Source organism: Epinephelus fuscoguttatus, linkage group LG2, assembly GCF_011397635.1.
Source record: "Epinephelus fuscoguttatus linkage group LG2, E.fuscoguttatus.final_Chr_v1".
Lineage (NCBI taxonomy): Eukaryota > Metazoa > Chordata > Actinopteri > Perciformes > Serranidae > Epinephelus > Epinephelus fuscoguttatus.
The window spans coordinates 5,328,816-5,341,631 of record NC_064753.1 but is presented as its reverse complement, the minus strand read 5'-3'; the positions used below and the strand labels follow the sequence as shown (position 1 = coordinate 5,341,631).

Genomic DNA, 12,816 nt, shown 5'->3' with positions numbered 1-12,816 from the left:
TAAAGTAAATGATTGTGCTTAGGTTTCGGTTCCATAACGTGCAACGAGAACAGCATGTCTGCATGCTGCCAGGAAACACTCCTTGTCCTGCATAAGTTGTTTCAATAGCATGGTATTTTCACATGGTATTGTTGTACGTGTGTACAGAGTAAAATGTTTTTGATCTTGTATGCTTTCTGAAACCAGTTTTTCAGCTGACCTGTTGTTGTGAAACACAATGCACATTCTATTAAACTTGGCAGGACTGTCACCAGCCTCTCTGGCGAGCGTATATAAAAATGCTGCGGGTGGATGTGAGCTGCAGAGAACCTCGAGACAGAGGTGAGTTTGAGGCAGCATGGCCTTCACGCTGGTGCTTCTGCTTCAGCTGCTCCTGGTCTCACTGGCATCTGCATCACATCAGCAAGGGGGGTACAAAGGCTTCAGCTTCAAAGGAAGAAATCCTGATGGAACCTTTAGGGTGAGAGCTCATTTCTGTGATTATTCTGGTAGAATATAGAACATTTTACATTAATTTCAGTTGCAGTAATGCAATTTATTAAATGTCTTTTACCTTGATTTGTTTTAAAAAAAAATCTAATTTGCCTTCCTTTTTTAAAATCTTTTCATGTTGTAAAGCATCTTTGAGTGCATAAACAGAGCTAGATAAAATGCAGTGTTATTTATTATGATTATCTTCCTTTCTGAAAGGGTCAAACTATATCTGATACTGATACTGCTTGCACGCTGCATCCCTTAAGATCTTGTTAAAGGGGGCAACCTTTTTAACTTTTGAATTTGAATTTTTTACTCCTTAAGGTGTAGAGAGCAACCTATAAAAACATATTTTTTAATTAGTGCTTGAAGTTTATTTTACATACACGTGTCCACAGCAGATGCCTATCACACCTCAATAGGGGTTTTTGGTGCGACATGTACCAACTGTATACCCACATTTCTTTATGTCTGGGAGTAACAATTGCACACGGGATGAATGTAAAACAAATTTGTTTAATTTATTATCTTAGTCTTGTTGTTTGTCTTAGTTGTATTGTACATTCTCACTTATATCAGGTTACCTTGAGTACACCATGAATTATTTTATGTTGTAATACCTTGTAACCTTCTTTGATTGATATATGCATGTAAAATTATATATAGCTGTTCATGGTAAAAGAAAAATGCTGTGGAATTTCCCAGTGGCTGAAAACGATTGACTTTCAGTCTTGCTTTAGATGTATCTTTACCCTATTTAGACTATTTCTAAAAGTCCTTGACATATTGCAATATCACTGGTTTTATGATTTTAAATATAACTGTATTTTGTAACTAATATATGGACTTCAGCTACATTTGCTGTTGTTAACACCTCCTCAAAATGGATAGGAGTGATATCACAGGTGTGTTAAAATATACAGATATGTAATTTACAAAAATGTCCTCAGCTGTGGTAGAAGAACCATATCTAACTGTATGATCTTTTTCCACAGGTGAAATTTCGTAGCAGGGAAACCTATGATGGCTGTAGATACACCACCTGGAACTGTTACACTGGCAACTGTGGCTCTAGAACCATAAATCAACAAGGTGTAATTGACAGCAGAAACTATGCATCAGGACAAGACTGGTGTGAAACTGAAAGAGTCATTACCAGAAATGTCCCAAGTGACAAACCCTTTCAATTGCGGTGAGCTTTTAGTTTGACTTCAAATGTACATATATATATATATATATATATAGCATGTATACATTGAATACAGTTTGTACAGCATCATTTTATTCATCAACCCTACATAAAGTCATCCAGTTGCACATAATTGTAGTTGTTGTGGCTCTGGTTATAATAAAAGTAGCAGCTGTTAGATGCAGTATTTCAAGACTTTTGTTTCCACATATACCAGGCAAATCGGCTGTTGTTGGGTCAGAACGCGGAACGGGCTCAGTGATACAAGACAACTAACCTCAGTGGATTTGGGATCAAGATCTGACACTGGAAAACCAAACAATTCACCAGACATTGGAATTCTACCTTTCCTACGGTAAGTCCCCTGCATCCATCCATCCATTTTCTAATCGCTTATTCTCTTGAGGGTCGCGGGGAGGCTGGAGCCTATCCCAGCTTACATCGGGCGAGAGGCGGGCAGTTCGCACCAAATGATTTGGCTCACCACAATTCATCTGTTTCTGAAGAGTCTGTAGAAAACATGCTACTTTGTCGCCCCTCAGTGGTAGTACAAAAAAAGACACTGTGGCAGCAGTAGCGGTCCCAGTCAACATTTTTTTCACTACAGCATGTCAAACAAAAACATATGCCATCAGAATAATTTGGAAATACACAATCACACACAAATTAGTGGCTTAAAATTCATGTTTTGATCTTATAAAAAGGGTGTTCACTTACTCTGACTTACTGTAGTACTTGGGGAAATACATAGATGTCTGAAAAAATAAAGTTAGAGGTTTTTTTCCACCAAACAATAAAATAATTTCCTTCTTTTTTCAATATGAATTACACTAAAAGTATTTGTTCTTCTGAACTCCATTACACCATTACTAGCATGTCAGTGGCTTTGTATTACTTCCTGCTTTTCCTGTTATCATTTATTACTATCCAGACCCCATGTTTGTAACTCTGCTAATTTGATGCTTTTGTGTAAAGGATCCTTTGAGACTGCCACTAACTCTTGTCTATGTGTCTATGAAGGGTTCCACAGAACTGCCCACGGACATACAAGCTGATGTCCTCTGATCCTGATGGTGACAATGTTCGATGCAGATATGGAAATATAAGAAACATAGAGTGTAGCACGTGTGACCAGCCTTCAGGCTTTGATTTAGATCAGGTTAGTTGAAAAATTAATTTCCTAAACCACTGTACAATACAGAACTAGGTTTGCCGCACTTAACTACCTCATGTTCACCTTCTTAGGGTTCTTGCTCATTACACTACCGCTCTGCCAGTGCCAACAACAATATTTATGGATTTGAGATGGTGGTGGAGGACTTCCCACAAAACCCCATCACTCTGGCCTACAGTGATGGATCCCGAGTCGCCAAGATTCCACTGGCTGTGAGCAGGAAGAAACGATCCTACTATCATGCAACTACCCCATGGGGGTGGCATTATACCTCACTGCCCACCACAGCCTCGCCAAGATACCCAACCGCAAGGTGGTGGCATTATACAACTCCTCCCACCACAACCACATCAAGACCCACAACCTCATGGCGGTGGTGGCATTCTACGACCCCATGGTGGCCTTGGCATACTACAACCACAACCACACCAAGACCCACAACCCCATGGCGGTGGTGGCATTCTACGACCCCATGGTGGCCTTGGCATACTACAACCACAACCACACCAAGACCCACAACCCCATGGCGGTGGTGGCATTCTACAACCCCATCGTGGTCTTGGCATACTACAACCACACAAAGACCCACAACCCCATGGCGGTGGTGGCATTCTACGACCCCATGGTGGCCTTGGCATACTACAACCACAACCACACCAAGACCCACAACCCCATGGCGGTGGTGGCATTCTACAACCCCATGGTGGCCTTGGCATACTACAACCACAACCACACCAAGACCCACAACCCCATGGCGATGGTGGCATTCTACAACCCCATGGTGGTGGCATACTACAACTACACCAAGACCCACAACCCCATGGCACTGGCATCCTACAACTACACCGAGACCCACAACCCCATGGTGGTGGCATCCCACAACTACACCAAGACCCACAACCCCATGGCGATGGTGGCATTCTACAACCCCATGGTGGTGGCATACTACAACTACACCGAGACCCACAAACCCATGGTGGTGGCATCCCACAACTACACCAAGACCCACAACCCCATGGTGGTGGCATCCCACAACTACACCAACACACAGACACACACACCCATGGTGGTGGTGGCATTTTACAACCCCATGGTGGACTACAACCCCAAGAACACCTGCAACCAGCCCTGAACACCCACTCAGCCAACAAACGTTGCAGTTCTCCTTTCTTGGTGAGTCTGATTTTATCTGTCCTCATTACTGTCAGACCACAGTTTCTATGAATCAATGTACTTATCACATTACAGCAAAAATGTGATGCTGCACTAGCTAAATTGGGTTGAAAATGTCATGGTAAGATAGATAGATAGATAGATAGACTTCTAACGTTTTATTTATTTAGTCAATAGCAGTCAAGCCACCCAAATTCTAGGAAAAAGAACTTGGCCTTTGTGTGATGTTAGGTACAGCCTAATGTTACAGCAGAAATGTTACTTTTGACAGATAATCCAAAACACTTGCTAAAGCATCACTTGGTGGCTCAGTGTGGCCAGAATACAACAGTTTCTGCACTTAAGAATTTCAATAAATCTGTTTTGTTGGGTTTTTTTTTAACTCCAGTGGACCCAGCTGCTCCCTCATGTCAGGAGGGGCTTTACTTGCCAAAGCTTGTGCATCCAACACCTAATAATGGAGCACGCTTTCAAGTAGAGGCCAACAAAGAAGTAGAGCTCAGGGTCAAGGCACTAGCTACATATGGAATGTAAGTGAGAATCTATGTGATCAGTGTTTACTTGTGGCAGCAAAACATTGTCATCATTTCAGCGAGTAGGATAACATCAGTAATAAGGAGGAAATATCTGGTTTCTTTATTTTGTTTTCATACAGAATAAATAATGTCATCATCAGTGGACCACTGAATATCAGCAAGCACAGGAACACACATGGCGAGTTTGTCATTAGGTGGACGCCTGTACCAGATGACGTGGGAGAACATTTCCCCATCTGCTTTGCTGTTGAATCAGTGACTGGGTGAGGCGAGGGTTCCTTTCCATTGTGATAGAATTAATACGTGTGTATGTGTCTGTGTCACAACACCATTTCACCTTTTGCACATTTTACAGCTCCACTGTAACCACTGATCATGCCACACACCATCACAGCTACCATCACCATAACCACTCCAAATCCATATTCAGAGTAAGGGCGCTTTCACACATGAGTTGGGTTCATTTGGTCGCACCAGAGGGAAAAAAGGATGCATCGTTGCATTTTAGCTTTGGTTCAGTTCCTGTTCACACTGACTTTTTGCAAACACACCAAGTGGAGTAAATGAACCACACTAACCGTGCAAACAGACCTGAGTTTGTTTTAACCGAACCAAACAGGTTTGGTATGAAAGCACCCAAAGAAACATTTCTGTGTGTTTGGTGTTTTGTGAACTACATGTCTAAGTAACAAGTTAGAGCAGCACACTACTCATATTATAACTGATCCTGAGAGATTAAAATCAAGAAAGCTATGAACAAATAAGAAAGTTATCAAACTGCCAATTTAAAATCATTCACTGTATTCATTAAAAATGTGATGTCAGATGAAAATGTGCATCAAAAGTAAAAAAAAAAAAATTCAAAAGCTGATACCTTCTGCATTTTCAAACTCAAACTAATCATCACTAAAGTACTGCTATACCCTACTGTTTATCAGGATTGCTGGAAAATAGCCTTCACTACTATACATAATACATAACACAGGAACATCAAGAAATCAGACAAATTGTCAAATCTTTTTTTTTACCCTACATTAAAGTGAACATATACACTTTTGTCAGTGTAATTGTAATTAGGCAACAAAAACAGTGTCACAGCTAGTGCAGAAGAACCCAGAGGCAGACAATGGCAGGTTAGCAGTCTTTATTACGTAAGTTCAATAAGGAATGAATGGAGGGAATGGTGTGGAAGAATGCAGAGTGAGGGGGGAGGGGGGAGGGGAAGGAAAACAAACAACCTGGCTGACAGCCGTAATCCAGGAGACACTGTGACAAACAGCAGTAATAATTTTAGGACTTGCAGGTCCTCATTTAAAGTGTTAAATCAATGTTGACTTATGCCTTTCAGGTCTCGGGTCTATCAGTCTGAGATGAGGTGTGTTCTGGTGGAGGTCCATAGGGAGCTGGGTGAGTCACAAGGCTACTTTAATGTTAACATTTTGTAGTGTAAGTACAGCTGTGATGGTGTATACTTTCACCAAATGTAGTGGCGGTGTCCTCGATATTCTGCTAATAAACACCTGCTTACTTCCTAGTTACAACAGACAAATAGTAAGCATGCAACATGTATCAGAGAAAAGTAAATATTATCTAAATGACATTCCCAATATTTTCAAGTCAAAAGTTTTGTTTAAAGGTCATTGTGCTTAAAACTGTGTATAGCTTCTAAAATATAAAGGAACAGTTCACCTCAAAATCAATTTTTTTTTTCTTATCTGTAGTGCTGTTTATCCAACTAGATATTTTTGGTGTGAGGTGCTGAGTGTTGAAGATATCAGCCACAGAGATATCTGCCTTCTTTCCAGTATAATGGAACTAGATTGCGCATGGCTTAAAAAATAAGGATAAATCCATTTAAAAAACTCAACAGCAATGTCTCTTTCCAGAAATCCTGACCCAGTTACTCAAGATAATACACAGACCTTGTTGTCAGCAGTTTTGTGTAGGACCTATTTTCTTTCCCCATGCAGACAACAAGAGATGTAAACATTAATGGTGTCCTCCACTGCTGAGCTGTAAAGTTAGCTAGCTCAGGTGAGCTAGCAGTAGCCTTTAATCCTGGCATAGCGGCACACTTCCTTCTGCTAGGTGAAAGAAAATAGTTCCAACATAAAACTGCTCACAGGTCATGATTTTAGGAAAGAGACATTGCTGTTGAGTTTTTCAAATGGATTTATCCTTATGTTTTAAGCACCACAAGCCGAGTGCAATCTAGTTCCATTCTGCAGCTGATATCTCCAACACTTGGCAACTCACACCAAAACAATCTCGACTGATAAATAGCACTACTGGTAAGAGGAAAAATATGCTTTTTTGATTTTGATTTTGTAAAAGATATACACAGTTTTTAAGCAGGGAGCATTTTTCAAAATTGTTTCAATATATATGTATACATATCTTGCTCTAGTTAAAGCCAATGTGATCTGCGATGAGTCCACAATGACAGTCGAGGTTGAAAAAGCTTCCTTCCCTCGACTCCATGAAGATCATTTGCGACTTAATGATCCTGTCAACACAGCCTGCAGCCTCCAGACAAACTCCAACAGCACTCACATTATTGCTGTGGTCCCCCTCAATGCTTGTGGCACTCAGATAGAGGTAACGCAGGGTCATTTGTTCTGTCACCCGTTATTAGTGTTGTTTTCATTAGTTGTATGACTGATAACCTTTAACTCTGCAGGAAGATGAAGACGACCTAACTTTCAAGAATGAAATCACCACACTTGACAACATAGGAGATCTAATCACCAGGAAACACATGGTGGAGGTGCAGTTCTCCTGCAAGTACCCCAGACGTGGAAATGTGACACAGAGCTTCTCAGTGCACAGGAAGAATGTCACAGTGCATGAGACGGGCTTTGGCACTTTCACCTACCAATTTGAATTCTATCCCACCAACCAATACCGAACCATGGTTGATCCAAATTCATACCCTCTGGAGTATGACGTAGGGAGCGAGATTCACATGCAGATAGAGGCCACCTCCACAGTCAACAACACCGAGCTGTTTGTGGAGTCCTGCAGAGCTGCACCATATGACAACCCAAACTACCAGCCAACCTACTCCATCATTGAAAACGGGTAGGTATGAGTACACCACCAAGTGGCAACACAGAACAGAACAATGTATTTGTAATTTGTTGTCTTTTATATCAGAGGTAAGTGAGACTGATGAAAATGATGTGTCCCTCTGTCTTCCATCCAAGTGTTTCACATTATCTGCAGTGTTTCACACTGCAGATAATCATCTGCAGTGTTTCACACTGCAGGTGATTATCTCCTCTTACCATGGAGGCTCATCTCTGCAGTATGACAATGTCAGGATGCAAAACTCAGTGCTTCACTTACTTCATCTTTATCATCCTGATCATGTAAATACCTTTAATAGGACAATACCTCAGCCCCTATACAGCACCCACCAGTTACAGAAGCAATATTTCTTACCTTTTTGTTTGTTTGTTTTGCTATGACTAGGTGTAATGTGGACCCGACTGTTGTTGTCCATCCATCCTCCCATGATAGAGAATTCCGGTTCAGCATGGAGGCCTTCAAGTTCATCGGCATGTATGACCAGGTAAAGAATGTGGTTAGACTGAACCAAGGGACTAAAATTGTCTCTGTAATATTCCTAAATGTTTCAATGAATAGGTCCAAATTATAATTTGCTCTTTTTATGTGTACACAATGTGAAACAACACATCTTTATACTGAAGCCACAGGGTGTAACAGCCAATCAAAAAAAGAGAAATAAATCTCTAAACACCTGACATGCTTATCATGTCAATAACTGGTATAAACTAAACATTCTCCAAAGTATTATTGCAAAAAAAAAAGTAAAATAGGAAAGAAAATAGATCAAAAGATATAAAAATAATTCTATGAGAAGTTGGTGGACCAATCCGAAATAAGCAATTTATCAACATTAAAAGGTTGCTCAAAAAGATGAAGCAGATCAAATATAACCAGTGCGAGTGTAACAAAACATGTAGACTTTTACATGTCTCTGTTTTCCATTTAATCGTTTATAGAAACATAATCAATTTCCCCTTTTTATATTTTCATTGACACACTCCAGTTCCTGGCATGTATTACTTGTCTTGTTTTTAAATCAGTTTTCAAAAATGGTTATTGCCTCTCTGAGATTTGGTTCCACATTTTGTTTTAGAGTTAAGATGTGTGGCTTTCGTAAAAAGATGTTTTAAATGAACATGTAGCACTTGATAAAATGACAGTGTGTTCTGCTGCATTCAGGTGTACATCAGCTGTTCGGTCATGATGTGTGAAGCAGGGGTCCCCGACACCAGGTGCTCGCAAGGATGCATCAATTCAGTATCAGTGCCGGGCAATCTAATCACAAGCCGCCGCAAGAGACAGGCTGTCACTCAGAGTTTAAGGCACTTGGTTTCCCAGGGTCCCCTGCGCTTTAGGAGGTCAGCAGAGAGCACTGGAAACCCAGGTATGAAAAGAGGAAATGTTCTGTCTTTGATAGACAACTATGTTTATAAGTGAAAATGGGACAGGTATAACATTTATGTACAGTACAGGCCAAAAGTTTGGACACACCTTCTCATTCAATGCGTTTTCCTTATTTTCATGACTATTTACATTGTAGATTCTCACTGAAGGCATCAAAACTATGAATGAACACATGTGGAGTTATGTACTTAACAAAAAAAGCTGAAATAACTGAAAACATGTTTTATATTCTAGTTTCTTCAAAATAGCCACCCTTTGCTCTGATTACTGCTTTGCACACTCTTGGCATTCTCTCGATGAGCTTCAAGAGGTAGTCACCTGAAATGGTTTCCACTTCACAGGTGTGCCTTATCAGGGTTAATTAGTGGAATTTCTTGCTTTATCAATGGTGTTGGGACCATCAGTTGTGTTGTGCAGAAGTCAGGTTAATACACAGCCGACTGACTGACCTTCATTTCTTAAAGTAATGATGGCCACTCGTTTTTCTTTAGTTAGCTGACTGGTTCTTGCCATAATATGAATTTTAACAGTTGTCCAATAGGGCTGTCGGCTGTGTATTAACCTGACTTCTGCACAACACAACTGATGGTCCCAACCCCATTGATAAAGCAAGAAATTCCACTAATTAACCCTGATAAGGCACACCTGTGAAGTGGAAACCATTTCAGGTGACTACCTCTTGAAGCTCATGGAGAGAATGCCAAGAGTGTGCAAAGCAGTAATCAGAGCAAAGGGTGGCTATTTTGAAGAAACTAGAATATAAAACATGTTTTCAGTTATTTCACCTTTTTTTGTTAAGTACATAACTCCACATGTGTTCATTCATAGTTTTGATGCCTTCAGTGAGAATCTACAATGTAAATAGTCATGAAAATAAAGAAAAGGCATTGAATGAGAAGGTGTGTCCAAACTTTTGGCCTGTACTGTATATTTACATATGACCATATTTTCAGGAAATGTTGTCTTAACCGCACACCTGCCTAATTTGAGTCCCAGTTCAGACAAGATGAAAATAAAATTGTGCTTCTCTTTTCTCCAGGGATAAACTTGAACCTGAACTTGGTATTCATTGCTGGATGTCTTCTTGCAGCTGTTGGCATGATCAGTGCAGTGGTCATGTACAAAGCCAAAATGTCCAGGGTCAGATACCAACCATTGCCCAGATATGACAGTTAAGACAGCTGTGTGTGCAAAACACCTATTCTGTCTTAGATACTGCCATGTGTAACATCACATATTAAGGTATTGACAGAGCTGCAATATGCATTAAGATTTTTAACCCAATGAAGGCAGTGCAGCATTACTTTTTGCTTTGACTACATAAAGCTTTTTGGTTAGTTTTACTATCAGATTGAGTTATCAAGTATCTAGTTATGTGTGCAGTTAAAAGAATTAATTTTATATCTACACCTTTAGAAATACAGCTATATGACAGAAAATATTTAGTGAGGAACAATTAACCAGAAAGGAAGTTTTATATTAATCAGCACTGAAAGGATGATCAACCAGTACTGCAACTGCTAGCTGACTTTTCACTTGTAGTGTAACCTTGTAACCCTATCTTTTCAAACGCATCTACTATTATGTATCCCAGTATGATTTAAAACAAGTATCTTGATCTATACATGTAGTCCTACCTAGTCATAATCACCATAATCAGTCCTGTGTCAAATGTTATCATTACATGTCAAAGCCCTTTACAGCTTAACCAAAGTCAATTATGATTCACTTGCTAAATGTATCAATAAAAACATTTATTCTCTTACATATATTTTTGCTTTTATTCACAATAATTCTCTTTCTCTCTTCCACACCAACACATTCTTTTGTTCCAATGTTGTTTCAAGTCTGTAGAGAAGACATTACTTTGAATAATTTCCTGTTCTGAAGCTCATCACGTTTCATACTTTGTACAGCAATCAAATGATGACATCTGCATTGATGCAGAAGTTATGGAAGATTATAAACTTTAAAAGTATACAACAAAGTTGTCACATTTGTATGTATTGCTGTCTTATGTACTGTGGGGGCATCTCAAATTAAAGGTATGCAGGATTGTCGGTTACCATTTCTAAACAAGCTTGCCAGTGAAATTGAAAGTAAAAGCCAACCCCAATTCCTCTCTTGTTTGGCATTTCATCTCGCTATATTTGCATTTTTTCTGCACTGTGCTTCTTGGATGCCTGCTACTCACAGTATGGCACCTGATCGCTACATTTTTATTAAGCCCCAACCTTACCTGAGGCGCTGTGGGGGTACATGCCAATAAAAGTCCCGGACACAGAAAATAAACAGAAAATAAGAAAATACTGGCAGGGTAAAGTCTCATTAGATTAATCAACCACCACACACTGAGGGGGTCCTAAGAGGTGATTGAGAGGGATTACTTCTGTATAGTCTACTAAACTTATCAAAAGTGGTACAATAATTCTCAAGCTTCAAGCATGTAGCATACTGATTAAAATCATCTTCAAAACTCCATTCACAAGCAGCAATCTAGAAGAAAAAGGCAACTTTGAGTGCCATGAAAAAATAAACCAATGGCACATGATGCTTTCACAGTAGAAGTATAAGATTAGTAAATCCAGGCAGTTCAATACAGTTAATCTATACCCAATACCAGTATAGGGTATTATATAACTTTTTATTACTAGCTGAATTAAAGTAAATTGAAGAAAATATTTCCCATGATGCTTCTGTGGTTTCGTTAATAGATTTAACCAGGGGTTTACTGCTCTTTTGGGCTGTCTTGTATGAGGGGACTGGGTGAACACTCTCATGGTCAGAATGAGATGGGCAGGTCTGTGGCTATGTATGCATGTTTTACACCATAGCACTTGTCTAAAAGCCTGAGTCTACCTCAGGGGTCTGCAACCTTTGCCATTAAAAGAGCCATTTTTGACCAAGAATAATTTGAAAAAACCTGTGTGGAGCCACAAAACATGTTTGAGCCTTATAATCAAGGTAAATAGCCTATTAAGTCTAAATTAGTGTATACTTATGGTCTAAATAAGCATTTGTTAATATGTTTTACCACAAGGGTGGACACTGTGCAGGGCACTATTTATGATTATTTGGTACTTAAATTTTGCAGAGCTGGCAGTGAGAGCAAACAAATCTGTCCACGCACTACTACATTCTCTATTTTATTCAATTTACTTTTTTGGATTTGGCATCCATAGATAACCAGCCACTGCTATCGAGGTTCAGCAACATTTTGATTCATAGAATGAATTTCCATAGAATTCTTTTCTCAAAGGCTCAAGGAGCCACTGGACAGGGGCTAAAGAGCCACATGTGGCTCCGGAGCCACAGGTTGCCTACCCCAGGTCTACCTGGTATCACATTTACTATTCTGTTCAAAACCTGGCGATGTGGTATTAAGGTTAATGATTAAGATCTCCGATAATGAAAGTCTGGGCGTTTGTGGTGCACTGTAGTTGTCTGTGAACACATTTTATTTCTCTATATTGGCATTTGTTATTTAAATTTAAGAAATACAGGAAGAGAGCAGGGTCATACCACACATTTCTAGTGAGTCAAAAGTGATGACTGAGAGGAATTACTTTTGTATGAGTATTAGTAATTGACTAAATGTTCATATGACTTACACCAATCTGACAGTAACAGAAGGACTTCAATTAGAAATATATTTCTTTTGAAATTAAAACCCAGTTGTGTCAAAGAGCTAAAGTAGGGGTAAAAGTACATAAAGTACAAATACATTTGGGCAATACAAACCTTGCAATTCCTGTTACTGATCACAAACAACTTAGAAAACAGCATTTGAGCTT

General features: G+C 39.6%; 1 protein-coding gene across 1 annotated transcript; it reads left to right on the top strand.

Annotated features, from left to right (window-relative positions):
- Nucleotides 1-302: 302 nt before the first annotated feature.
- On the top strand, nucleotides 303-10,789 carry LOC125904415 (uncharacterized). Its single transcript, XM_049601797.1, has 13 exons — nucleotides 303-460; nucleotides 1,470-1,666; nucleotides 1,881-2,018; nucleotides 2,684-2,822; nucleotides 2,909-4,010; nucleotides 4,399-4,540; nucleotides 4,666-4,809; nucleotides 5,895-5,953; nucleotides 6,954-7,144; nucleotides 7,227-7,627; nucleotides 8,021-8,120; nucleotides 8,798-9,002; nucleotides 10,062-10,789. The coding sequence occupies exons 1-13, from the start codon at nucleotides 338-340 to the stop codon at nucleotides 10,196-10,198; spliced, it is 3,078 nt and encodes a 1,025-aa protein (XP_049457754.1). The 5' UTR covers nucleotides 303-337; the 3' UTR covers nucleotides 10,199-10,789.
- Nucleotides 10,790-12,816: the final 2,027 nt, after the last annotated feature.